This window comes from Hemicordylus capensis, chromosome 4 (genome assembly GCF_027244095.1).
Source record: "Hemicordylus capensis ecotype Gifberg chromosome 4, rHemCap1.1.pri, whole genome shotgun sequence".
NCBI lineage: Eukaryota > Metazoa > Chordata > Lepidosauria > Squamata > Cordylidae > Hemicordylus > Hemicordylus capensis.
Genome location: NC_069660.1, coordinates 320642431 through 320669265, shown reverse-complemented (window position 1 = coordinate 320669265; position 26835 = coordinate 320642431). Strand labels below are relative to the sequence as shown.

Genomic DNA, 26835 nt, shown 5'->3' with positions numbered 1-26835 from the left:
CCCTCTCCCTCTAGGATTCTCTGATTAGAAGTCATATAACAAGGAGAAAAGCAAGTGATACCTGGCTTGACCAGTTTGCAATGACCAGGCTAATGTCTTTCAATGATCAGTGGACACCCATATTGGTATGCAAATGCCACCTCAACCCCCTTCGAAGGTGGGAGGGCTTGCAGACATGTGGACTAATTGAGATTTGTCTGTACATTGTCCTTCTCTGGTCCACAGGACAGCAATCAACAAAGCAGAGTTAGGAGAGCATGAGGTAAATAATTCATCTTAAACACTCTTTGCAAACACTTTGGGCTCTGGGAATCAAAGTCTGATTCCCAGCCAGCGGTTACCCTGTTTGTTAGGTATTTGGGGGAAGGGGGGCTGTTCCACCCTGGGTACTGTTTTCTTTTGTAGGGTTGTGGTGGGAGAGAGAGTGAGAGATTTGCATTTGCTTCCGAACCGCAGAGAGGTGAGAGAAACTGAGACCCCTTATGTTGGTGCGGCTGGGAAAAGGTCCTATGTGAAGGGCCCAGTGCCCATCCAGTGCAGCATCCTGCTTCACTCCCGAGAAGCCTACAGGCCAGAGCTGAGGGCAGGCCCCCTCTCTTGCTGTTGCCCCCCTGCAACTGGTGTTTGCAGGCACCTTGCCTCTGAGGTGCCTGGAGCCGGCTACACACAGCCTTGGAGTAGGAATAAGAGAAATGCTTCTTCTCTCTGCTGTGCTAGATTGCTGAAAATGCTTTGCTGTGTTTGGGGATCTGATCTTGTGTAGGTTTCGTACTTTCTTGTGCTCTTGCTAGTATGCACCAGCGGCTATGATGAGTTAAGAGTCTAGTATTCCCCAAAACTCACTGGTGATGTTTAAGCCATCCTGGCTTTTGGATGTTGTGTGTTGTCCCATTTTCAGCAGGGTCCAGCAGCAGAACGCCTTCCCCATTGGGAAAGACTGGAGGGGGGAATGTGACAGAATGGGCCTTTGTTTGGATTAAAAACACATCCCAGTTTCATATCAGAACTTCCCTCCATTCCCAAAGCCAATTTTGGCCTGGGCCCACCGCTTTGGTGGATTTATTGTCTCTCATTTATTTGTCAGGACTCTTGTTCCTATGATGTTCAGAACACTCCAGCCTGAGGAAGCAACGCTCAGCTTTGGATTGTTTTGCCTATCTCCAAGAGGGGATCATTAATCTCAAGTTAGGTAAAGGGAGGGACTGCTTCCAACATGCTACTTTGGTGTTAAGCCACCTAATGGCACAGCGGGGAATTAACTGGCCTAGCAAGCAAGAGGTTGCCGGTTCGAAGCCCCGCTGGTATGTTTCCCAGACTACGGGAAACACCTGCATCAGGCAGCAGCAATACAGAAAGATGCTGAAAGGCATCATCTCATATTGTGCGGGAAGAGACAATGGTAAACCCCTCCTGTATTCTACCCAAGACAACCACCTGGCTCTGTGGTTGCCAGGAGTCGACACTGACCCGACGGTGCAACTTTGGTGTTAGTTTAGCTTTGTTAGCTGAGACCAGGCTGCCTGGCTCCTGGGAATGTGCAGACCTCACCACGATGCAAGCTTTTGTTCTCTGAACTGAAATTTACATGTTGAGACCTAAGAGCTACCAAGCCTCCTGTCTAACACCAGATAGGAAGAAAGGCATCTCACTTGTGCATTTTTACAGTGAACTGTCCTACTTTTTATATCTACGTAAATAAACTAGCTTTAGACTGTTTTAAACTTAATATGGCTGGTCTCCCTATGTGCCTGCTCTGGCTACATGCTCCAAAGAGGTTTTAAGGCATTTGGGGTATATTTTGAGTTCACCCTGGTTCTAGATAGAACAGGGAAGGTTTTGATGCTTTCTCTTATAGGAGACTGGTGGCAGCTCTACCGGAGGATTCATATAATTCGTGTAAAAAATCACTTGATTTTTATTTTAGATTGTGGGCTTCAATTTACAGAGTGAAAAGCATATTCCATTTCTAAACCTATGTGATCAATTGTTGATGAAGAGTGATTTCTAGAAATACAAATAATGAATACATATATGTGTGTGTACCTCTCTCTCTCTCACGGCACAAATGACCAGGCTCAAACGATCATACTTTAGACACATTATGCGAAGACCCAGCTCCCTTGAGGAGTCCATAATGCTGGGAAAAGTTGAAGGAAAGAGAAGAAGAGGATGGCCAGCAGCTAGGGGTGTGCATGGAACTGCACAGCTGCGGTCCGGCACTGTGGAGGGGGTTCCTTTAAGGGCGGGGAGGGTTTACTTACCCCTCCCGCCACTTGTCCCCCTCCAGCGCTCGTATTTACTGTAGAAATGCTCCTGTAGAAATCCTTCTTGAAATGAAATGTAGAAATACTGTAGAAATGTAGAAATGCTCCTTACTGCTCCTCAACGCAAAAGGCTCCGACAAGGCAGGGGCCGAGGCTGGGTAGACCGGGCCTCCGGCGTCGGGGAGACGTGAAGCTCGCACGCCGCGTGCGCAGAAGGCTTGTCGGAGCCTTTTGCGTTGAGGAGCAGTAAGGAGCATTTCTACAGTATTTCTACATTTCATTTCAAGGAGCATTTCTACAGGAAATACGAGCGCTGGAGGGGGCAAAGCGGCAGGAGGGGTAAGTAAACCCTCCCTGCCCTTAAAGGAACCCCCTCCACCCGGACCGGACAGGTCCAAACCAGTCCGGAGGCCTTTACAATGGCCTCCGGCCCGGTCCGGACCCATCCCTACCAGCAGCAAGGTGGATGGACTCGATGACGACAGCCATGAATGCAGAGACCTTCAAGGCCAAGTTGAAGACAGATCATCCTGGAGAAAATCTATCTATGTGGTTGCTAGGAGTTGACACCGACTTGACGACACTTAAATCAATATATATGAATACACCTGTAGATGAATACATCCACACCCCATACATTTGAAGAAGTTCTTCCTTCAGCAGATGAATGGTTCTGTTTTGATGATGGAAAAAACATATAGTATATACTACGACACTATAGCAACGTAAAGTAGTGAGACAGAGCTAGAAATACTTAAGTTCTTGCAGGACAAATGCAAGCACATGAGTATGTGGGATGGGAATCCCGTTGTCCAATGGCTATTTTAAAAAAATATATATAATACAAGTCTAACATTAAGTGGTCCCGTAGAGCAGTTATTTTCCTTTGCTGGGATGATTCACAACCCCAGAAGGCACAACTTGAGTGATTTAATCTTTGAAAAACTTGTATTGCTTAAAGGAAATGGGAACAAGTTTGGATAAGTAAGAAACACCTCAAAATTGTTTCCTTTTTTAGGCATTGTATTTTGTATTTTAAGATACTATTTTGATTTGATTGGTTGTTTACCAAGTATTTTGTACTTAAAATATATTTTCTCAGGCAATTTCAGTGCCAAGTATCTAAAATACTTTTTCTGAGTATTTTGCCCATCTCTGCGAAGGGTGCATGTGGCCAAAGCTTATGAATCTGTGCAGTGTGTGGAGCAATGAGGCACAGGTTTTCCACCCCCTGGTTATACCAGAGCTCAGGGGTCTCCCAATGAAACTGACCAGCCGCTGATTTAGGGCAGAGCAAAGGAAGTCCTTCAGACAAAACACACACACACACTCTTTATGGAATGTGGAGCCTCCAGAAGTGGCGACAGCAACTAGCTTAGAAGGCTTTAAAGGAGCCCTAGACCCATCTGTATAAATTTGTCTGCCAACAGCCATAATGGCGAAATGGAACCTCTGTGTTTAGCGGCAGTCTACCTTTTGAAGACCAATTGCTGGAGGGAGTCGCAGAAGGAGGAGAGGAGGGATCTTGCTCGAGGCCCACTGAAGCCTTTGGCTGGTCACTGTGGGAAGCAAGAGGCTGCAATGAGCCTTGGGGGGGCGGGAGGCTCCTTGCTTTATCAACAGATGTGTTTATAGCAGAGGCCTCCTTCAAGAACTGCAGAGGGAGACTCAGAATTCCAGACTGGGTTAACCTAAATTGACCTTGCCGAGTACAGTAAGTTTATCCTGGATTCCTCTTTATTCTGGACTCTGCCCTCAGGCATTCTTTAGAGGCGGCGGCTACAGCAGAGGCAACTTGCAATTTACAACTCCATGTTCTTACACAGCTCGGGAACAACTCTTCCCACCTAGGGCTGGGCCATCTAGCTCAGGATTTGATGCAAGCTAATGACCCCCCCCCCCGGATACTTATAGCAGGGAAGGCAGATAGCCACCCCCCATCGATGTGGCCCCCAGAGCCTGGCTGCGGAGGACCTTCTGCCTCTCACGTCTTATAACCATCCACAGATCCCCCTCTTGGCTGCGGATTCACTTAAACCTTTTAAAGAAGTCATTTATATTAGCTATTATTATTATTATTAGCAGCAGCCACCGTCACCATCAGCTACCCTGTATCAACAAGTGTCCTTAAGCCAATTTTGTAGCATGTGGAGCATTTCTTGTTGCTTGCCATAAAAGTGCTATTCATTTCACTGTATGTCCCAACTTGTTTTGAGAAAATTACTTTAAAAAAAAAAATCTCTCTCTCTCTCTGACTAACTGGGCAAAGAGGCACCTTTTAACGTGGTGATTCTCTTTATTGAGCAGGGGGAGAGTAACTGGCCATATCCACCCCCAGCACAGGACCTCCAGTGACTGTTGCTGGTGTCTGTCTTGTGTTTCATTTTAGATTGTGAGCCCTTTGAGGACAGGGATCCATCTTATTTATTTATTATTTCTCTGTGTAAACCGCCCTGAGCCATTTTTGGAAGGGTGGGATAGAAATTGAATAAATAATAATAATAATAACAATAATAGCAGCAAACACTTATGTAATGTGTATAGTATTCATGCCCACTTCATGTGTTGCATGCACGCACACACAGTAGTTCTGGCAAGAACAGAGGCTGCTCTGCATGGCAAGAGCTGCAGTGTTTCCTCTCTCACCGGGCATGTTTTTTCATGAGGCCCCAACAAGTCCCAACCTTTCCTGGTATGGAAGATGATCCACCCAATGGCTCAGGGGTGGGTCTTCTCACTCTACAACGCTGGTTTCTTTCATTGTTCAGGGTTTCCAGGACTCTGCTCAAGTGAGCCCTTGAAGTATCAAGCAGGACTTGTCCCCTTAGCTAAGCAGGGTCCGCCCTGCTTGCATAGGGAAGGGAGACTAGATGTGTGAGCACTGGAAGATATTCCCCCCCCCCCGCCGCCCCCAGGGGATGGAGCCGCTCTGGGATGAGCACCTGCCTGCTTGCATGCAGAAGGTTCCCAGTCCCCTCCCTGGCAGCAGCATCTCCAAGATAGTGGGGCTGAGAGAGACTCCTGCCTGCACCCTTGGAGAAGCCGCTGCCAGTCCGTGAAGACCATCCTGAGCGAGATGGACCAAAGCTCCGACTCCGTATGTGGCAGCTGCCTATGTGGGATACAGAGCATGCCGCGAACAGAAGGGCCGCCCTGCTCGCTCTCCTCCTCCTCCCTCCAGTCCTGCTTGACCCCCGTCGTGGCTTATTTTCATTTCTTCCAAAGGGAGGAGCAAAGAGAGTCGCAGCAGGCCGTCTCCGAGCGGGGCAAGGTGGGGCCTCCTCTCTCGCCGGCTTCCTCGTCCCTCTGCCCGCCCTGCCGCTGCCGCCGCCCCGGACTGACCTTGAGGAAGCCCAGGACACCTGGGCCAGGTTTCCAGCCGGCTGCCTCTTCCCCTTGCCGAAGGGGCCTACTAGGGCGGCGCTCTGCTCATGCTCAGAGGCCCGTTGCTGTGCGCCTCCTCCGCACGAGCCACACCACGTGGGGAGGCTCCGCGGCTCCCGCCCCGCCAGCAGGAGGCTCTGCTGCCCGCCCCGTCCCCATGACTGCTGGGGGGGGGCTAATCGAGGAGGAGGCAGCGCGGGGGGCGGCTCACACGACGTGCAGCCTCCCGCCCCCCGTGGCCGAAACCGAGGCCAAGCGAGGGGCTGCGGGGCCCCCCGGCGAGGCTTCAGCCTGGGCCGTGCGTGCGGAGGAGAGCGCGCCTCTGAGCATGAGCAGAGCGCTCGGGCCCGCCCCCCGGCTTCGCCGCGTCTCCCCGGCGCTTGGCCCTGCCCGCCTGGGGGGGCGGATTTGGGGAGGGGACCCCGGACGACCCCCGCACTCACCGCCGGGGGGCAGCCCGCCCAGTGCCCACCCCTCGCGCAGCCTCCTCCTCGAGTCCTCCTCAGGCGCCCTCGCCGCCGCCGCCCTCGCTGAATGGCCGCGCGCTGCCGCCACCGGCGCCGCCCCCCGCCGGGTCCCGGCCCCGCCCCGCCCGGGAGGCCCCGCCCCCCGCCACCCAATTGGCTGCGTCCTCCTGGCCCGCCGAGCGAGGAGGAAGGACGGACAGACGGCGGCAGCATCCCCCCCCCAGCGCGCCAGGTCAGGGGCCCCCCCTCCTCCCGGCACCCTCCGCGCTCCTTCCCACAACGCTCGGCGCGCCCCCACTCGGGAGGAGGGGGTGCCCCCGAGGCCCCATCCCAGCCCCCCTGGGAGGGAGGGGGGAGGGAGGGAGTGCCCCTCTCGGGATCCCCCCCCGCCCAGCAGCGCCCCCGGGCCGCCTGGCCTTTCCCGTCATGCTCAGCGCCTCTTGGCAAGGCGGGGCGTGCGGGGGGTTTCCCTTCTCCGCCCTCCCCCTTGCAGCCCCCCCGGCAGGAGGAAAAGGGAGCCCCCGCCCCCCAAGAGCATCCTCCTCCTCCGCAGGACTGGCACCTGCCCCCTCCCTCTCCCAGAATGCTTCGCGCCTTTGGCCAGGCTCGCCTCGCCCTGGCCCGCCGCCTGCTCCCCCCCCAGAGTCCTCCCCCCCCCGCCCCGCGTGCCCGGCTGCCAAGGGGGCCCCTCCCCACCCTGCCCACCCGCCCCCTCCTAACTGGGCAAAGAGGCGCCCTTTTAACGTGGTGGTGGTGATCCCCTTGTATGGAGCAGGGGGAGAGCAACGGGTCCTCTCCAGCCCCAGCACAGCACCCCTCCAGGCCCTGTTGTTGCTGGCTCCTACCTTACGTTACTTCTTAGTTGGTGAGCCCTTGGGGCACAGGGAGCCCCCTCATTTCTTTATTGTTTCTCTGTGTAGTAAACCGCTTTGGACACCTCTGTTGGCTGGGCTCGCCTGCAAGGCGCTGGGCTTAGCAGCCCCTCCAGACTGGCCTGCAGCTGCCATCATGGGTTCTCCTTTCCCGGAAGCTCCCCCCCCTCCTCCTCCTCTGGGGTCCTCCTTGCCTCTCTCCCTTCCTCCCCAGCTCCACCACGTGGGGGCTGCTGCTTCTCCCAGCATAGCTGGCCTGCACACCGCACAACCCCCGAGTCCAGAGCTTTGGCTCTCTTGGTACGCCCTGGCCCAAGGCAAACCCGAGAGGGGAGGCGTTGGGGCTTGTGATGGGCGGAGGGGGGGCGGGATTGACTTGAACTGCTGCCATGCCTTGTGCTGCCCCCGTCCCATTCCCTAGGGCAGGTTTTTCCAGCGCCAAATAGCTCACTGCTCGTTTTGTAGAGACTTGCTTATAATTCATCAGCACTTGGTATCACAGAGGAATATTGGAGGCAAAGGTGGTTTGAAACCAGTTGGGACTGCATCCAACTGCGGTGCAGGCAGGCCTGTCATCCTTGGCTTTCTCAGTATGGCCATAACTAGGGGTGTGTGTGTGTGTGTGTGTGTGTGTGTGGCTTCCGGCTTCGGGCAAGCCCAATAAGAGTCGTCCCCTAGATTTGAAGGCCTCGTTTCGATTTCCCAGTCCATTCACACACCTGCCCCCTGGAGTCAGTTCTGTTTAATAGGCTTGTTGAGAAGCTTCCTGAGAGAGAGTGTGAAGCATGTGAGGACTTCAGAAATAAAGCACTATATAAACCGGCATTATCCTTATTGGTTCTCCCCCATTCAAGGAGGATACAGCAGATGGTGCTTTTTGATCTCTCATGGAAGAGCCCAGGATGGATGAGAAGCCAGGAGACAGGGACTCGTCCCCAGAGAGGCCCCTGGCCACGATGAGTCGTGCTTCGCGGAAGAGGGGGGCAGTGGCGAGCGGGAGCCGAGGGGCTGCCAGTCGGGCCCCGAAGAAGAAGAAGAAGGTGGCCCGCAAGGCCCCTAGGAGAGCTGCCCCCGATTACCTTGTGCACGAGACAGACAATGACATGCTGCTGATCATTTCTAATGTGGGTGAGATGCGGGAGCGGCCAGCCCGGAAGGTGCCCAAAAGGAAGCGGAAGCCGCCGAAGGGGCTGCAGAAGCCGGCAGCAAGCAGAAGGCAACTAGTGAAGAGGAGGACTTGGCCAGAGCGGCCGGTGACTGCTGAGGTCGTGGGGGGAAGCAGGAAGGCATCCCCCGCCAGCCTCCCGCCAGCTGCTGGAAGTTCTTGGGGTGAGCACCTCCCACTGGAGATCTTGGTCCAGGTATTCCAGCACGTTGTGGCATCAGAAGGGGCAGTGCCTTTCCTCTGCAGGTAAGTGAGGGGGCGGCTGTTGGGGAGGGCCTGGCTTGAGCGGGCGCTCTGGGTTCTCTCCGGGGGTCACTGCTTTGCCAGAGCCATCCTGTGCGAGTGCCAGGACAGCCCAGTCACTGCTGCTCTTGTCTTTAGGGTCGCCTGCGTCTGCCGGCTCTGGTACGGAGCGGCCTCAAGCCCTGTGCTTTGGCAGAAGGTGTCAGTTGGCCACTGCTGGGTGGCCCCAGGACAGAGGCAGTCCCCGGTCGTGGAGAAGAGAGTCTGTGGCACTATGGAGTGGCTGGTTGCCAACAGGTGAGGATTTGCCTCTCCTCGAGGGAGGTCATCTCTGCAGAGGAGCCGTAGCTGTTGCCTGCCCAGAGGCCACCTTTCTTCCTGAAGCAGTCTCTCTCTGCTGGGTGGCCTCTGCTGCTCTTCTCCATCCTCCCATTCCATTCTCCCTCTTGGCTGGAACTGTGTTCAGGGGCGGCACTCCCAGGAAACATAGGAAGCTGCCATAGACTGAGTCAGACCCTTGGTCTATCTAGCTCAGTATTGTCTTCACAGACTGGCAGCGGCTTCTCAAAGGTTGTAGGCAGGAATCTCTCTCAGCCCCATCTTGGAGATGCTGCCAGGGAGGGAACTTGAAACCACCTGCTCTTCCCAGAGCAACTTCATCCCCTGCAGTGCTCACACATCAAGTCTCCCATTCAGATGCAACCAGGGCAGACCCTGCTTAGCTATGGGGACCAGTCATGCTTGCTACCACAAGACCAGCTCTCCTCTCCGAGGAGGAGGAGGAGAAGGAACCCCCAGGAAGCCACGTGAGGTGATGACATCAGGTAGCAAGTGCAGGTATCCTGCCGCCTGCTGCTACCCATCTCTGAGTTTTTCTTCTTTGCTGTTCCTGCCCTCCCAAGGTGGCACTTCTGCCTTCCCACCCCCTTTGCTGCCCTGATTCCCTCTCTCGGGCCTTGCATACCAGGCTAGAGATGTAAAATGTCCAGAAATTTCATGGGGAGAAAAGGGAGGGGGAAAACCAACCCAGGGTTTTTTCTGGTTTTGGGAAAAAACTGAAATATATGCAATATTTTTTCCCCGCTATCACCTTTTGCAGGTCTATAATCACATGGTTCCTTTAGGAGCATTTATTATGTATAACCTGCTGTGCTCATAACATTGATCATGTTTGATATATTGTGTTTAGAAGGACGGTATTAGGAGTACTGTCAGCAGTTTCTGCTTTTTCTGATCCTTCATTTTCATCAGTGATTTATGAAAATAGAATTGCTTGTATTATACTGGCCCAGTCATGCCAGTATAGTTAAGATGAGGAATGTTTTCAACATTCCGCCATTATAAGCTCTGAGCATTCTATTGCTTATAAGTTTAAAATTGTCCACCCAATCTCTCTGAAATAGTGCACACATCAAGTAGGGTGCAAGAGACACCACCAGTGTTCCCTCTAAGAAGCGTGCACACATGCACACGCTCACAAGTTTTTTGATGTCCCCTAAGGTAATTTTAAATCCCACTCAGGTGGAATTAGGAAGGCCCCACTCTGAATTCACATGTGCACACACTGCCTTGATACTGCCACCCAGAATAAAACTCATTCTGCACACAGAAGAAAAAAATTAGAAGGAACACCTGTTCTTATATATTTTATTCATAATTTCAAAAGAAAACATTTTATTATCACTCTCCCCCCCCTTTAAAAAAAAAAGTCCTTGGGGGGCTTTGACCCCCCCAACCCGGCCTTCACATCTCTATCCCAGGCATGCCCACTTGCAGTTTGGCCAGGCAGACGGTGTGCAGCCAGCAGCAGCTTGGCCTGCTGGCCTCTCCTTGCTGCCGCCACTGCCCTAATCAGCACCAGCTCACGCCTGTGTGTGCTCTCTCGCGCTCTCTTTTTAGCACCAAGTTTATCTGCTTGGTCTCCTCTGGGGCTTGGGGCTGGGGGGAGAGAGAGTGGCAGGGCTGGTGAGGAGAGACCAGCAGGTGATGGTGCCACTGGATGCGCATTGCCTGCCTGGCCAAACTGCAGGCCATGGGGTGGGCCAGAGGAGAGTGTGTGCCCGGGAGGTGAGGTGGGTGCTCGGGCTGGTGAGGCAGCGGGTGGGGCGGCATCAGCCCTGGCTCTGGCCCAGGGGGCAGGGGTGCAAGTCGGGTTCCCCTCCAGCGGCGAAAGCAGCCAGCCAGCCATGGTGAAGGATCATGTTACGTCTGCTTCTTCCTTTCAGACTTTCCCACCTCCGTGACTTCACCCTTTGCCACTGGAAGAACCATGTGTCCTCTGTCCTGAGGGTGAGTGAGGCCAACACAGGCTCATTCGCGCTACTATAGCCTGTTGGCTTTCTTCCAAGATAATATTGACTGGAAAGTGTGTGTGTCGGGGGGTGGGCAGCAGCATATGTTGCCTTCATACTGACTTATGAAACTTTTTGGTTTGGGAGCAGACCAAAGGATGCAGGACAAGTGAGTAGCTGCCAGTTTTGCTCACTTTGCATAAGGCGCTGAAGGTTTTTCTAAGCATTTCTGGACCACACACCCAACCTGTCCCGTTGAGGCCAGGCATCTTCCAGCAGATGACCTCCTTTTTCCACCTTGGGTGTTCCAGGCCCTGGGCAGCTCCTGCCCCCTCCTCCAGTCTCTCAAGCTGTCCTACTGCAGCAAGGTGACCACCGAGTCCTTGTCCGCAATTGCTGAAGGGTGCCCACAGCTGGAGAGTCTGAACCTGCAGAATTCCCAGGTGAGTGCTGGGTGGGCCCAGCAGCTGCCAGGCCGTGTCTGAAGAAAGGGGTTGGGAGGGGAGGGCGGGGGTTGCCTCAGCCAGCTGCCTCACCCTGGATCCCAGGTGCAGACGTGTGGCTGTGGGTCACTTGCTGTCACTGTGGCCTCTCCTCTGTTCAAGGTTGACTCTCTGGCTGTAGTGCATTTTCTGGAAGCTGCTGGCACTCGAATCCGGCACCTGTGGTTGACCTCCAGCAGCGCCACTAGCCCCATCCTTGCTTTGCTTTCGGTAAATATTTCTGATGCCCTCGGAAGGGACTGACCTGTTGAAAGATGACTTCTGCATACCAGGTTGTATTTCTAAATGGGGAGGACTTAGAAAGAGCCCTGCTGGGTCAGACCAAAGGCCCATCTCGCCCCATTTCCCACAGTGGCCCACCAGCTCTCTTGGGGAAGCAGATATTCAGGAAGCTGGAAGCGGAGCTGTCGTACCTGAACGCGCAGTCCAGGGGAAACAGGAAGCGCTGCTGCTGCTGCTGCCCAATTCCAGGGAGGCAGGGACATAGTGGTGTACACCGGTCAAAGCTGATGTTCTTTCGTAGAAAAATATCTGAAGAACAGTGGCTCTAGTATTGGTCAGGACATCTGAAATCTCTAACAGAAATGCAGCATTCATTGATGATGGGTGTGCGGGCAGAGCAAGTCCAGCAGAGGGAAGGTGGCTGGCGAGGGGAATGGTGGAAGCAGTGGGGCTCAGAGGGAGAGGCCAGGAAGGTGGGGGGGCGGGCTGAAGAGGAAGGGCTCCTTGGTCGGTCTGATGGATGATCTCCAGTTGGGAACTGGCAGAGGAAGTGTGACTCTGTTGGTCCTTTTGGATCTCTTGACGGCTTTCGATACTGTTGGCCATAGAATCCTTCTGGAACGTCTGAGGGAGTTGGGAGTGGGAGGCAACACTTTGCAGTGGTTCTGCTCCTACCTTTCAGGCAGATTCCAGATGGTGTCACTTGGAGATTGTTGCCCTATGAAATGTGAGTCTATATGGCATCCCTCAGGGCGCCATACTGTCTCCAATACTTTTTAACATCTGGGAGAGATCATTTGGAAATTTGGTGCAGGGTATTACCGGCATGCTGATGACACCCAAATCTATTTCTTCATGTCAGCATAATTGGAGAAGACAGAAACTCCCTAAATGCCTGCCTGGAGGCAGTAATGGGCTGGATGAGGGGTAATAAACTGAGATTGGATCCAGATAAGATGGAGGTACTTATTGTGCGGGGTCAGACCTCAAGACCTGATTTTGATCTGCCAGTTCCAGATGGAGTCACACTTGCCCAGAAGGAACAGGTATGCTGTCTGGGAGTTCTGGGAGAGGCGTGGATCCACACCTCTCCCCGGTATCTCAGGTTGAGGCGGTGGCCAGAGGTGCTTTCTATCAGCTCTGGCTGATATGCCAGCTGCTTCTGTTTCTTGAGATGAACGACCTCAGGACAGTGGTACATATGCTGGTAACCTCCAGACTTGACTTCTGCAAAGCGCTCTATGTGGGGCTGCCTTTGTACATAGTCCAGAAACTGCAGTTGGTACAGAATGTGGTGGCCAGATTGATCTCTGGGTCATCTCGAAGAGATGATATTTCTCTTATTCTAAAAGAACCACACTGACTGCTGATAGGTTCTGGGCAGAATACAAAGTGTGGCTTATAATCTATAAAACCCTAAGCAGCTTAGGCCCAAGGTATTAAAGAGAACGTCGTCTTTGTCACGAGCCCCACCACCCATTGAGATTATCCAGAGAGGCTCGTTGGCAGTTGCCACCGGTTCATCTGGTGGCCACATGGGGACCAGCCTTCTCTGTGGCTGCCCTGAGACTCTGGAATGCACTCGCTGCTGAAATAAGGGCCTCCACATCTATGACAACTTATTAAAAGTACTTACAGACTTATCTCTTCACCCAAGCTTTTTAAATTTGACTGCAGTGTTAAATTGTTTCAAGATTTTTATTTTCTGTGTTTTAACTTGTTTTACATAAGAACAGCCCTGCTGGATCATGCCCAAGGAAGCCCATCTCATCCAGCATTCTGTTCCACACAGTGGCCCACCAGATGCCGCTAGAAGCCTACAGGCAGGAGTTGAGGGCATACCTTCTCTCCTGCTGTTACTCCCCTGCAACTGGTACTCAGAGGCATCCTCTGAGTACCAGTTGCAGAGGCATCCTCTGAGTTTTATATTGTTGTAAGCATCCAGAGATGGAAGTTTAGGGCAGTGAACAAATAAATTGTATTTATGGTGAAGCAATCATATAGTCAAATCATACGAGGAGCAGAACAATTCCTTTTACCCCAATTATTCTGCTCCCACTTTCCTCTGTCTTTATACTATTCTTGAAACACTGAGTGTAATAGGGGGTGTTTTACAGGAGTAACTCAGAAGAATTCCCTCAAACTCAAGCTATTACTCAGTAAGAAAGCTTTTTGTTTATATACAAATCAAAGGGATTTATTTGTATATCCTCCTACATATCAGAAAATAATGCAGATTCTAACAGCCCTGTAAGCCAGTGTGGTGTAGTGATTCGGTTGTTGGATGAGGACTGGAAGACCCAGGTTGAAGCCCTCACTCAGTCAGAGCACTGGGTGATCTTGGCAGTTCGCTATTTCTCAGCCTAGCCTACCTCAAAGGATTGTTGTGAAGATAAAATGGGGGAAAACAAACTTGAGATATTGTACATGAAGTCAGTTTCTGTGGAGGACTCCAGTCCACCTAGGTTTTTTAGCTTGTTAGATTCTATCCCCTCTTTAACATACAGTGCTACTCCACCTCCAAGGCGCCCCTCCCTGTCCATTCTATAGAGTTTGTACCCAGGGATAACAGTGTCCCACTGGTTCTCACTGTTCCACCATGTTTCTGTTATGCCCACTATATCTATTTCTGCATTAGCCACCAAGCACTCCAGCTCACCCATCTTGGCTCCGAGGCTTCTGGCATTTGCATATAAGCACCTATACGCTGAATCTCTCACCTGATGTATGCTATCTTTCTTTTGACTCTTTGACCAGCTGACACAGGCTTCTGTCTGCTCTTTATGTGGTTCTGCTCTGTCACCTTCTGTTTTATCTGAATTCTTTGCACTCTCACACTTTAAAGGATGGCTTTTGCCAAATGGGATACTTCCCAGCTCCCATCGGCTGTTCCCAGCAACCCAACAAAATTGGGTTTCCACAGTATCCATCAGGTTCTTCTTTTATTTGAGCTTGCTCGTTGCACAGAAAAAAAGAAAGTGGTCAGTTTCCTATATTTGACCATCAATCAGATTTGTTTTATATTTTAGCTTAATATTTTAAGTGTCATTTTTATAGTCTTTTTAATTTTTTGTGTAAACCGCCTTGGGATTGTTTTAATGAAAGGTGGTATACAAATTTATTATTTATTTTATTTTATTTTATTCGATTTTTAGACCGCCCTTACAGAATAGCTCAGGGCCATTCACAAATATCATAAAACAGTTAAAATCAATCAATGATCGGGAATAAAAATTTTAAAATACAATAAAACAGCTAAAAATAAAACAATTCAAAACCTTATAAAAACCTGATACATTGAAAACCCTTTAAAACAATTTAAAAACCCTGGAAGGCCAGGCCGAACAGATAGGGCTTTAGGGCTCTCCTAAATGCCAATAAAGAATTCAAATTACGGATTTCTGCAGGGAGTGCATTCCACAATCTAGGAGCGTCTACAGAGAAGGCCCGCCTCTGGGTCGCCACCAGACGAGCCGGTGGCAACTGGAGCCGGACTTCCTCAGGTGATCTTAGTGTGTGGTGGGGATCAGACCGAAGAAGGTGCTCTCTAAGGTAACCTGGACCTAAGCCGTTCAGGGCTTTAAAGGTAATAACCAGCACTTTGTATTTTGCACGGAAATGTATTTTAACAATAAATAAAATAAAAATCACAAGACCATTGCTCGTAGTCTGCCCTGAACTACACTAAAAAGGTAAAGTGTGCCGTCGAGTTGGTGTTGACTCCTGGTTACCACACAGCCCTGTGGTTGTCTTTGGTAGAATACAGGAGGGGTTTCCCATTGCCTCCTCCCATGCGCAGTAGGAGAGGATGATGCCTTCTTTCAGCACCTTCCTAGATCGCTGCTGCTCGATAGAGGCGTTTCCCATAGTCTGGGAGACAGACCAGCGGGGATTTGGCAACCTCTGGCTTGCTAGTCCATTCATTTCCCAGCTGCGCCATGAGGTGGCTTGAACTACAGTAGGAGGACTACGTCTTAATTATTTGTGTGGCATGGTAGCATCATGTTTCTAAATAGTACAAATGTGTTTAATATATTGCTATGTTTATGTAAAAATGGTTCTTCTGGATAAATTGGATGTGGAGATAGATACTTTAGTTCTGCAAGGGACAGCAGAAATACTAAGAGGCCCTAGCAGGAGAAAAGTAACTGCTTATGAAAGCCAAAGAGATGGCCACGTTCTGGCAAGAAGACTAGTGACTGCCGTCTTGGGGCTTGCAGCAGGCAGAAATCCGGTGTAGTCTATGGCAGCAAAAACATGGTTCTCTCTGGAAGCTGTTACCACAAGTTGTCACATCATGCTACTTGCTCCTGCTGAAAAGCAGTGCTGGTGCTCTAAGGCGGCAGGCCAGGCGTTACACAGAAGGAGTGATTTGTGTCCATCTCTTCTTCCCCACGTGACAGCACACCTGATTCCATTACTGGTGTGTTTACTTTTCTCCTGATTAAACTAAAGCAGGCAGAGAAAAATGAGTGTGAACACTGAGCATAGTTGAATGTTTTATTTTTTTTAGCCTGACGTTTAGTAATTTCATTTTGAGTTTTCATTTTAATGAATTTTAATCTGGTTTAAATGTTTTTTGATGGTAATGGTTTTATTATGTGTGTTTGATTTTAACATAAACCGTCCTTATCTGCTTTAGGAAGGGCTGTATATAAATTGTATATAAAAATGAGTTAATTAATGGAATGAGTTAATTAATTATTTAGTTTACAGGATAAAATAGTCATTTGTCCAAGATTTTGTCCTGGGCTGAATTTGTTTATTTATTTATTTATCAAATGTATTTATTTATCAAATTTGTACACCGCCCCAAACTTTTGTCTCTGGGTGGTTTACAATAACATAAAACTAGTTAAAAACATATACAAAAACTTAAAAACAATTTAACAATTTAAAAATAAACCATAGATTAAAACCCCAAAATATTAGAAAGCTGAGAAAGCTTGAGCAAAAAGATGGGTTTTCAGGTGTTTTTTGAAAATTGCCAGAGATGGGGAGGATCGTATCTCAGCAGGGAGCACATTCCACAATCTCGGGGCAGCAGCGAGAAGGCCCGTCTCTGTGTAGCCACCATTAGTGCATATAATTGCACTAATTGCAGAAAGGGGTGTCCAAAAACTCTGATTCCATTATCAATGTATTTTGCACATTCCAGACTCTATAAGGATTTTATAGAATGTGTCCTTATAGTCAGAGATCTTCTGTTACCCGTGGGTATTGCTTAGGACTACAGTTGCTGAGAAAATGGTCATGTGCCTGATTCTCATGTCCTTGGAATTGCCCCACCTACCATTTGTGTTGTCCCTGGAATGGGCAAAGTGCTTTGCAGTCTTTCTCCACTTGCCTCACAGAAACCCTGCTGCTCCCGTTTCAGAGAGGCATTGTGAATGTCCAAGGGACAGAGCACTGGGCATAGATCTGGGTTCATATCTCCACTTAGCCAGTAGATGTGTTTCCTGGGCTGCTTTGGGTAAGTTATTCCCTTCAGGCCTTGGTTCTCAGTCTGTGAAATGGGAACAGTTGTGGCCCACTTCACAGGTGGTTGAGGAGTCACGTAAAAGAATGTAGGCAGGTGGCGGGGGGGGGGGGGGGAGTGTGCAAACGCTGCACGTAAAAGTGCTGTACAGGAGTGCTTGCTATTGTTGGGGAGCTGATGGAGAGAGGTGGAAGCAGAGCAGCTCCAGGCTTTGCCCCCATGGGCACAACAGCTGGAGGCCTCCTGGGCTGGATGCTGGTGGTGGAGGAGTTGCTGTGGCTGTGTCCTGGTCAGGCCCTTCCTGAAGCCCCTACTGTCTGCCTTTGCCTTCCAGAATGGCTGCTGCCCAGGACTGCAACTCCTGGAGGTGAACACAGAGATCAGGCAAAGCCTGGGGAACCTTCAGCTCCCCATTGAACAGCTCCAAGCAGCCTGCCCACACCTGCAGGTAAAAGTGTTTTGCTGCCTGCAGAAGGACTAGCTGGGTGACCCTGGAGCCCTTGGGAAGGGGCCTTCTCTTGTGCTGGCATGGCTGGCTGGCTGGAGGAATCTGCTGTTCCACAGGCATCAGGTTCACTTTCCCTTTTTGCTTGTGGTGCCTGACGCCTTAGATTGGTGGCGGGGGCAGAAGGGGGGGTTCTGAATCTGGGGAGAGCTTTGCGTTGGAGCCGCCATCTGGGCTCCATGGCATTCTCTTCCTGCAGTTCCAGCGAGACGTTGGGTTTGCTAGTTCAGCCTGACGAACGGGCAGAGGGTCCCAGCATCTCCTTGCCCTGCTCACCGCCCCCCTCCCCCCGCCTCCCAGGTGCTGCGCCTGCTCAACGTCCTCTGGGGCCCAAAGTCCAGCCCCCGCTCCGCTCGGGCCTCCCTGGGCTTCCCAGCGCTGGAAGAGCTGTGCCTGGCCACCACCAACTTCTCCTTCGTGGACGACCGTGTGCTGCAGCGGCTCCTGTGGGCTTCGCGCAGGCTCCGTGTGCTCGACCTCCGCGGCTGTTACCACGTGACCCCCAAGGGGCTGGAGCAGCTGCCGTGCCCAGGTGGGTCTCCAGGGACGGGCTGCCTCTGAGCCCTCTCCCTTCCCACCGACCCAAGGGGCACGAGCGGCAGAGGCCGAGGCCAGCCAAGGACTGCCCTGCGGGAGGGGAGCCGGGCTGGCCCGACTGGGCAAGGAAGCTTCCCCCCAGGAGTCTTGCTTCACCCCGAGTGGGCAGGCTCTTCTCTGTTGCTGGGGCCGAGGACATCTCTGTGGGTTATCCCGCTCAGGTCAGCTCCAAGGCAGGACAGTTGCTTGGCTAGCAGAAGAAACGCCACGCCTGCTTGAGCCTGAGGGGGATAACCCCGCTCCGGTTCTTTTCTGTCCTCAAAAGCTCCAGTCAGCGTCTTTTCTTCTCTCCGTACTTTTGCTTATCGTGCACCTTCTTCATCCTATTTCTAACCTTTTTTCTGACCATCCTGATTGTCGATTCTTCCTCCGTGTGTGTGTGTGTGTGTGTGTATAAAAAGACTTTAATTTTAGATTGTTACTGATTTGTTTTAAACTGTTTTTAGCATTTAATTGATTTTAATGTTTTGATTAGTGTTTTGTTGTTGTGAACCACCCTGAGACTTTGGTTTGGGACGGTATACAAATACGTCAAATAAATAAATGGAGAGAGAGAGAGAGAACCTGCTATTGTTTCCCTTGGCTTCCCCCTCCCCTTCTCCCTCTATTCCCCTTCCCTCGCTACATGAGGCGATCGGGGCAGATAAAGTTCATATTGGTGCTGAAAGGCAAGGGGCCGCACACGATTTTCTGGGGCGATCAAGGCCATTGGGAGCTCCACCTCCTCTGCACTCTAACTGCCTTTGGTTGACCACAGCCGCCTTCAGGCTGTTTGTGCCGCTGACCCCGCCACAGCCTCAGCTTGTAGAGGCGGCATCAACCCAGACCGCAGTGCCGGCTACAGCCGCCTTCAGGCCGCTCGTGCCGCTCGCTTCCTTGGCTTCCAGCACAACATCGGCAACAGCCACTCAGGGGCCGCCCACACCCAGAGGCTTAGAGGCAGTGACAAGTCTTCCGCTGGGCCACCATGAGACTCGTTACTCAGCAGCCCAACGCACCCTCCCGCCAGCAGTGACGACGAGGAGTCACGTGAGTAGGCCGAATCAGTTCTCTGCTTGGGCAGGATGCGCCCTTTGGCCAACCCCCTACCGTTCTCGGCGGAGATTAGGGTCTTTGGGGCGCATAAGGCACCAGGCCCGATTAAAATGGTGGCCAAGGGCCTTTCCAAATTGGCACGGCTCATCTCACCATTTTGGCGGGAAGCAGTGAATGCCGCACTGAGGCAGAGCAGTCTTCTAGAAGTGCATCAAAAGCCTTAAGGGAAGTAACGGTGGGGCCCTGGGGGTCTCAGAATTCCCAGGAAGTATCCAGTATGGTCACCTCGGGAGCAGGGGATGTGTCTTCCCATCCAGGCCCTGCTGTTCCATTGCCTGGTCTGCCAAAGTCAGTCCCACCTGAGTGGCAGGCGTGGTTTAAAATGCCATTGACACCATTCAGAAGATTGGACCTTTTAAAAAAGAGAAGGGTTCCCAAAATCTTAGAAGAAGGGCATCCTCTTCGGAAAGTTCCTCTTCGTCTAATTCTCCTAGCCCTCCTCCCAAGAAGGTGAAGTCTAAGACTAAACACCTTAAAAAGCATAAAAGCCCTAAGGATTCTGTTAGCAAGAGCTGGCATTCTTCTGAGGCTTCTGATCAGGACTCGGGGGACCCAGCCGCTCTTCACCCGAGGCCTTTATTAACAAAAAAGCATTCCACCGGGCTAGACCCCGTTCCCATTGGTGATGCCGACCTTGAGGTTGAAATGGGTAAACTAGACGGGGACCTTCAGCACCCAGACTCCATCCCTAAGGAGGAGGGTGAATGGTCTGGTGGGGGAGAGGTCGAAGCATGCAACGTGTCACAACGTCTATTTATTTCAGATGACTTTACTCCCCTTATGTCGAGAGTTCTCAAAGCCATAGGTTTGCAGGCCAAGTCGGGCTCCGAGCCTACCCAGTCTGGAAAAGGGGACCTGGTCTTCCCTAGATCGATGCCCAGAGATATCCTCTTACCCATGCCGGAGCTGTTCTCTGAGGTAATCTAACAGGAATGGGCACTGCCAGCCACAAACAAAACCCCTGTCAGCGGCCAGCAGGTTCTACTCCTACCAGCAGGAGCCTTCAGATCTTTTTAAAATGCCCAGTGTAGATGCACCGATAGCGCAGTTGGTCAGTGGGTCCTTGGTCCCAAGGGACGGCGAAGTCACACTGAAGGACCCCGCCAACAAGAAAGCAGAGTCGTCTTTCCACAGAATCCACGATAATATGTCTCTGGCCACGTGCGCGACAGCAACGGCTTCGATGGCAGCCAGAGCCTCTCTTTTATGGATGGACGATCTGCTAAATGATACTCCATCCAACCCTGCAAAACTGAAGCAGCAGCTGTTGAAAATACAGAGAGCCCAGGCTTTCATGGCTGACGCAACCTTAGATTCCATCAGGTTCTCATCATGGGCCTCTGCAGCGGCGGTTGTGGGGTGCCGACACCTTTGGCTAAAGCATTGGCATGCCGATGCCAACTCGAAAAACAACCTCACTATGGTGGTGTACGACAATCTAAATTGTTTGGGGAAACCACACTCAAGGGTATGCTCGTGGAGTGGTGTGCTCGTGTTGTGCTCGTGGATAAGAGGAAGACCATGCTGACGGTGCCATGAAAGCCTGAAAGACAGTCATTTAGAAGTCCCTTTCAGCAAGCTCAGTCCTCCTTCCAACCCTTTTGTGGATTCCGGTCCTTTAGGGGGCGGGATAGAGACTACAGGACCCAGAAGTTCTCCAGGAACAGGCAGCATGGCTCCTACAGAAATGCAGGAAATACCAGATAGTCATTCCAGCAGCAAAAGCAGTCAAAAAACACAACAATGACTCCACAGTCATCAAACTGGGCGGGCGGTTGGCAGAGCATTTCGATGCCTGGGAATCATCCGTCTCAGACAAATGGACTCTCAAAGTGGTCCAGGACGGGTACAGGATAGACCTGAACACCCCTCCTCCTCACAGGTTCCTATCTACCCCCCTCCTGCGCTCTGTTACAAGACACTCAGAGCTGCTTCAGGCTATACCACACCTGGAAGAAACTGGGTGGTGGAACCTGTTCCTTCCCATCAGCAAGGGGTGAATGTGTGTGTGTGTGTGTGTGTGTGTGTGTGTGTGTGTGTGTGTGTGTGTGTGTTCTATCTTTTTCACCGTCCCCAAAAAGGACAGCTCAAGAAGAGCTGTCTTAGATTTAAAATTTCTGAACAAATGGATGAAAAGAGAACAGTTCAGAATGGAGACGTTAAGATTGGTTGCAGAAGCTCTTCACCATCAAGATGTCATGACCGCCATAGACTTGAGGGAAGCTGACTTGCACATTCCCATTCACAGACACAGCCGAGCCCTGCTCAGGTTCCACTTTGCGGGTGGGCATTGCCAGTATGCAGCTCTTCCATTTGGGCTCTCCTCAGCTCCACGCGTGTTTACCAAAGTGTTGGCGCCGCTGGTGGCACATCTTTGTCTCCAAGGGATCAGGATCCTGGTCTTTCTAGATGACCTCCTCCTAGTCTCCAAGTCAGTCCAAGCTGCACACTGAGATCTGGACGTCACCCAGCGAACGCTCCGAGACCACGGGTTCTGCATCAATCAAGAGAAGAGTCAACTCTCCCCAACCTACCGGCTCCAGCACCTACAGTAGGTGTCTTGAAAGACATAAAAATCGACCGCTTACTTCTCCCACATGACCGTTTTCTTCTACTCACCTCCGAAATACAACAGGTTCTCGAAGGCCCCACTGTGTCTCTATCCACCTTGGCGAGGCTTCTGGGCGTTATGGTTGCGATGTTCAAAGCAGTTCCGTGGGCGAGGTTTCACTCTCGGCCTCTCCAGTGGTTTCTCCTGCTGTACCAGCAGGCTATTGCCAGGAAGAAAGTCGTGTGGCTGCATCTACCAGAACATGTACGCGTAGCACTCAGGTGGTGGCTTCTCCCTCAGAACCTCCTGCAGGGCAGACAGTTCCTGGATCTGCTGAAAGTGATTCTCACCACGGATGCCAGCAACAGGGGCTGGGGGGCTCACTGTCTGCACCTCTCCACACAGGGGACGTGGTCTGCTCAAGAGAAAGAACACAGCATCAGTTGGTTAGAGCCACGAGCCATTCGCCTGGCCTTGTTCGCCTTTCAACATCATCTCCAGGGCAGTCATGTTCTCGTACGAATGGACAATGCTACAGCAAAGGCCCACATGAATCGGCAGGGCGGCACGCAGTCCAGGTCGCTACATCGAGAAGCCACTCTTCTAATCAGCTGAGCGGAAGCCAACCTGAGTTCTTTAACAGCTCATCATGTGAAAGGGGACCAGAATCTCGTGGCCAATTGGCTGAGCCGGGAGAACCTATTGCTGGGAGCATGGACATTGGGCACACAGGTATTCAGTCAGATTATGGTGCACGTGGGGTTGCCGGTCATGGACCTGTTCACAACATCAAAAAACACCAAGCTTCCACTGCTCATGTCCCGGTTTCCCAGCAGAGAAGCAGAAGTGGTAGATGCCCCGTCCAGTCCATGGCCTCAAGGCTTAATTATGCATTTCCACCAATGCCTCTCCTGGCCAGGGTGTTAAGAAGAGTCAGCATGCTACGTGCAATGGTCATCCTAATGGTTCCATTCTGGCCAAGGTGGCCGTGGTTTCTGGAGCTTTTTCATCTGGCCGAAGAAAAGCCGTGGTTCCTCCCAGTATCCCAGAGCCTTCTCAGTCAGGGTCCAGTGCGGCACCCCAATCCAGCCTGGTTTCGGCTTGCCACCTGGAAATTGAGTGGAGAGTCTTAAGTCAACAGGGCTACTCTGAAAAGGTTCTCCAGACAATGTTGGCTTCCAGCAGACCCTCAACTAATAGAATATACCAGTATATGTGGCGGGTCTTCTTGCGATGGTTGGCCAAGCGGTCAGTTCTCAGGAGGGATGTATCCTTAAACCACCTTCTGCAATTTCTTCAAGATGGACTCAACGGGCCTGCACCCGAACACGCTGAAAAGGCAAGCGGCTTCGCTTGTGGGACTCATTTCAGGCATATCCAGAACAGCCTGCCAGGATCAGCTGCACCTAAAACATTTTCTTCGAGGGGCAACATTGATTTCTCCTCCAACCGTGCATAGGTTCCCCTCTTGGGATCTTCATATTGTTCTAAGGGCCTTGCAATTCCCTCCATTTGAACCGATATTTCCTTCAGACTATTATCAGTCAGATTGGCTTCCCTGGTCGCAATAACTTCCTCCAGGCGTATCTCAGAGATGAGAGCACTCGCCATCTGCAAATCTCTCTGTGTTTTTCAGGAAGATTCTGTACGTCTCATACCAGATCCTTCCTTTCGACCGAAGGTGGATACTGCATTTCACCAATCACAGGACATTTTTCTGGCTTCGTTTTGCCCTCACCTGGTTCATGTCATTCGCACAAATTGGACGTCCGCCGCTCTCTCAAAAGATATATTAGAGGGACTTCAGTCTTCAGGACCACAGATGCCCGGTCTGTGTCCTTTCTCTCGAGTACCATGGGTTCTGCTGTCTCTCCCTCTGCTGTCACATGCTGGATTAGAGCATGTATGGCACTGGCTTACGAGACTCAACACATGAGACCCCCTACCCATGTGTTCGCTCACTCCACACGAGCAGCGGTGGCCTCAGATGCATTTTCTACAAATGCCCCCATCCAAGAGATTTGTAGGGCAGCTACGTGGAAAAGCCCTTCCACTTTTGTTAAACATTATAACATTGACTTGCATGCTGTAGTTCAGGCTGCTTTGGGTAGGAGGCTTTTGCAGCAGGTGCTTCCCCAGGAATAGGCAAGAATGCCCCCCCACCCCCGTTGGTGGCTAAGCCGTGGTATGTCCCACAGAGAAGTCCTCAGTCCCAGCAACAGAGAACTTACCGTGAAGGCTTCTTCTGGTTGCTGGGGCCGAGGACATCTCGGCTCACCCTGTTGGCGCGCTTGCCTGTTCCCGGTAGACCATCTCAGGGCTTAGTAGCGCTGTTCCCTGGGAATTGATGCCGCCTCTGATTTGGCCTTTTATCCTGCCGATCGACTGTCTTCTACAGTCCTGCTCTATTCTTTTATATTGTATGTTAACTTTCAAGTATCCTTTACCTGTTAGTATCTGTACCTTCCACATCTCGGAGCGAAAGAACTGGGGCGGGGTTATCCCCCTCAGGCTCAAGCAGGCGTGGCGTTTCTTCTGCTAGCCAGCCAACTGTCCTGCCTTGGAGCTGACCTGAGAGGGATAACCCACAGAGATGTCCTCGGCCCCAGCAACCAGAAGGAGCCTTCATGGTAAGTGAACCAACGCTCTGCTCTGTTGGCGCTGGCTACGTGCTCCTGGCCCTCCTTGTAGCAACAGAACCAGGTTTTGAGGGGGCCGTCAGGGAGGTTGGGGAGACACAGCCGTTGCCCAAGCATGGCCTTTCTTGAGATGAGTCTGTGCTCAGGAGTGTCCAGCTTGAATGGGTTGGAGGGCCAAACGCTGCCTCCCGCCCCAAATGTTCCCCCTGCACCCACCCCTCCTGGATTTGGGTGGTGGGCAGTGGGGGCTCTTGCCGCCGCCGCCACGGCCCTCTGCCCTGCTACCGCGCGTCCCTCTCTCTTCCCACAGACCTGGAGCAGCTCTACCTGGGCCTGTACAGCAGCCTCAACAGCGTGCCCTTGCCCCTCCAGGGCTGCGCTCTGGTCACCTGGAAGTGGCACCACAGCCTGCGGGAGCTGGACTTGACCGGGCAGAGGTTCAGCGAGCAGGACCTGGAGCAGGCCATGGCTGCCTTCACTCAGGGGGAGGGCGAGGGAGGGGAGCCGCTCCTGAGCTCCCTCAATCTCGCTGGGACCAAGATTGTCCTCCAGGCGGTCAGGTGAGACGCACACACCCCTGCCACCTCGCCTCTCTCGCTGCCGCTGCCTTTTCTTTTCTCGGTGTTTGAGCCTGGAGGTGGCGGCTCCTCCTCACCAGCCGGAGGAGAGGGGCACCCAAGGAGGCAGCTCCAGTTGCTCCGCTCTTCCTTGCTCTCCCACCCTGCCTGAGAGCAGCACTGCCTGCAGCTCTACCTGACGAATGGCCAGCCTGCAGGCAGCACAGTTCTCGGGCGGGGTGGGAGAGAAAGAGAGGAGAATCTGAGCTGCCTCCCTGGGCACCCCACCCCCGCTGCCCCTCTCCGCCTGGCATCCCTTTGGGAAGCAGCAGCCTTGCCTTTGCTTTTCCAGAGGCTGGGTGAGGGTGGGGGTTTCTCTGGCTCCAGCTCCTGCCGCAGATGGCCGGCAGTGCACAAAGGGAGGCCGAGCTCTCTCACCCAGCTGCTGGCAGCCGTCTCTGGGGAGTGTCCGGTAGTGGCTGGCCCAGAATTCGTCCCGGCTGCTTGCACACTCCTCCCTGGCTCACCCGCATTCTGGCAGCAGCAGGCCAGCCCCAGCCTCCAGCCCGGCACTCTGCATCCAGCCAAGATCTGTCTGCTGAGAGACCCCATCTTTGTGGCTTTTCCACCAGGAAGTCCCCTGTCTCCTGTGGGAGGGAGGGAGGGAGGTCAGCCACCCTTTGGGGTGATTGGGAGGACCCCTGTGGCCTTTGCACATTGGCGCTGTCTGTTCAGATTATTTTCGTGTTCTTGTGCTGAGGTTGGTTGACTCTGGGGGATTCCCTGCCACAGGATGTGGCGATGGCCACTAGCTTGGACGGCTGTAAAAGGGGCACATTCCTGGGGGACAGGCCTGTCAGTGGCTACTAGTTGGGTGGCTGTAGGCCACCTCCAGCCTCCGAGAGGCAAGGTGCCTCTCTCAATCCCAGCTGCAGGAGCCCCACAGCGGCAGGAGAGAGGGCCTGCCTTCCTCTCTTGCCTGTGGGCTTCTCAGGGGCATCGGGTGGGCCATTGTGGGCAACCGGTTGCGGGCCTGGATGGGCTTCCTTGGGCCTGACCCAGCAGCAGGGCTGTTCTGCTCCTCTGAGGCAGGCCTTGCCCTTCTTCCATACGCTTTTGTGGGAGGCCAGCTGGGGGCAGCAGGTGGGCCTGTCTCCAAGCCTCGGCCTGAGGAGGGGCCAGGCCTTGCCTGGGTTGCTCAGCGATCCAAACGGTGGGGCCACTTCCACAAACGCCCTGGAGCTCTGCGACTCCCACTTGGGAAGGAAGAGGCCTGGCGGCGTCACGGAAATCCCCCTTCCTCCCTCACTAGCGCCCTGATTGCTGGCTGCCCCGCCCTGCGGTACCTCAACCTGTCCTCCTGCCGCCACTTGCCTCGCAGCACCAAGAAGGCCTATCGGGGTGCTGAGGAGATCCGTCAGTGTCTGCACCAGCTCTTGACCAGCACCGAGGAGCCCGCCGGGCCAGTGGGGACCACGTAGCAGCGCTCTCCTCCTCCCTCCTCCTCCTCCTCCTCCTCTGTGGGGATCCCGTCGCCCCCAGCACCAGCGCCGCCTTTCCAGGGGGCAGCAGGTCCCCTGCAAGGGTCAGGCCTGGGCCCCCTGGGCATTACTGGGGCTGGCAGGTGCTCCCTTCCGATGAGGAGGATGTGTTTGGGATGCCACACCCACCCCACCCTCTTTGGCGGGGGGGGGGCTGTTTTCTACTGTCTTTTCTAGTGTTTCTAGAATAAAAAACTACTCTACCAGAATGAAAGGGTTTTTATTTCCATCGTGGGTGCAACACGGTGTCCCTCCCTCCCTCTCTCTCTCTGGATCATCGGTGTCTGGGTTGCGAGCCCTGAGCCCTGCTTCTCCCTGCGCTGGGCTGCGAGCACCTCCTCCCTCCCCGAACGGTGCTCCCCGCTCCGGGCTCAGTGGAGGCGGCTCCCCGGAGCAGGAAGGCGCTTCAGAAGGCACGGGGGAAGGCCACCCGCGTTGGTCCGTGGCCCAGAGTGCCGGA

The 26835-nt window shown here is 52.8% G+C and overlaps 2 protein-coding genes across 14 annotated transcripts in view; one reads left to right on the top strand and one right to left on the bottom strand.

The window, feature by feature from the left end:
* SLC52A2 (solute carrier family 52 member 2) overlaps positions 1–7108 on the bottom strand; it is a 36183-nt gene extending 29075 nt beyond the window's left edge. For 3 of the 8 annotated variants that reach the window (XM_053244709.1, XM_053244708.1, XM_053244706.1), the window contains exon 1: positions 6092–6245. The gene's annotated coding sequence lies outside the window, so the exon portion shown is untranslated. Of the gene's footprint in view, positions 1–3737; positions 3824–5606; positions 6071–6091; positions 6246–6960 lie in introns of those variants that run through there. The other 5 variants (XM_053244707.1, XM_053244710.1, XM_053244711.1 and 2 more) reach the window with 5 other exon arrangements.
* FBXL6 (F-box and leucine rich repeat protein 6) lies at positions 5475–26568 on the top strand. 6 transcript variants are annotated; one of them, XM_053244699.1, is made up of 10 exons: positions 5475–5535; positions 7842–8398; positions 8534–8692; positions 10621–10684; positions 10998–11129; positions 11292–11399; positions 17225–17338; positions 17696–17927; positions 24588–24837; positions 26147–26568. In XM_053244699.1, exons 2-10 carry the CDS (start codon positions 7875–7877, stop codon positions 26313–26315), a joined length of 1752 nt encoding a protein of 583 aa, XP_053100674.1. In that variant the 5' UTR covers positions 5475–5535; positions 7842–7874; the 3' UTR covers positions 26316–26568. The 6 variants fall into 6 exon arrangements, with proteins under 6 accessions (XP_053100674.1, XP_053100671.1, XP_053100675.1 ...); XM_053244696.1 differs by lacking the exon at positions 5475–5535 and adding an exon at positions 6224–6347; XM_053244697.1 differs by lacking the exon at positions 5475–5535 and adding an exon at positions 6405–6980.
* The last annotated feature ends 267 nt before the right edge of the window (positions 26569–26835 follow it).

Coding starts and splice junctions, on each gene's coding strand:
- FBXL6 (XM_053244699.1), top strand. CDS start 7,875: ATGGAAGAGCCCAGGATGGATGAGAAGCCAGGAGACAGGGACTCGTCC. Junction 17,928..24,587: donor GGAGCAGCTGCCGTGCCCAG/GTGGGTCTCCAG, acceptor CTCTTCCCACAG/ACCTGGAGCAGCTCTACCTG. Junction 24,838..26,146: donor ATTGTCCTCCAGGCGGTCAG/GTGAGACGCACA, acceptor CTCCCTCACTAG/CGCCCTGATTGCTGGCTGCC.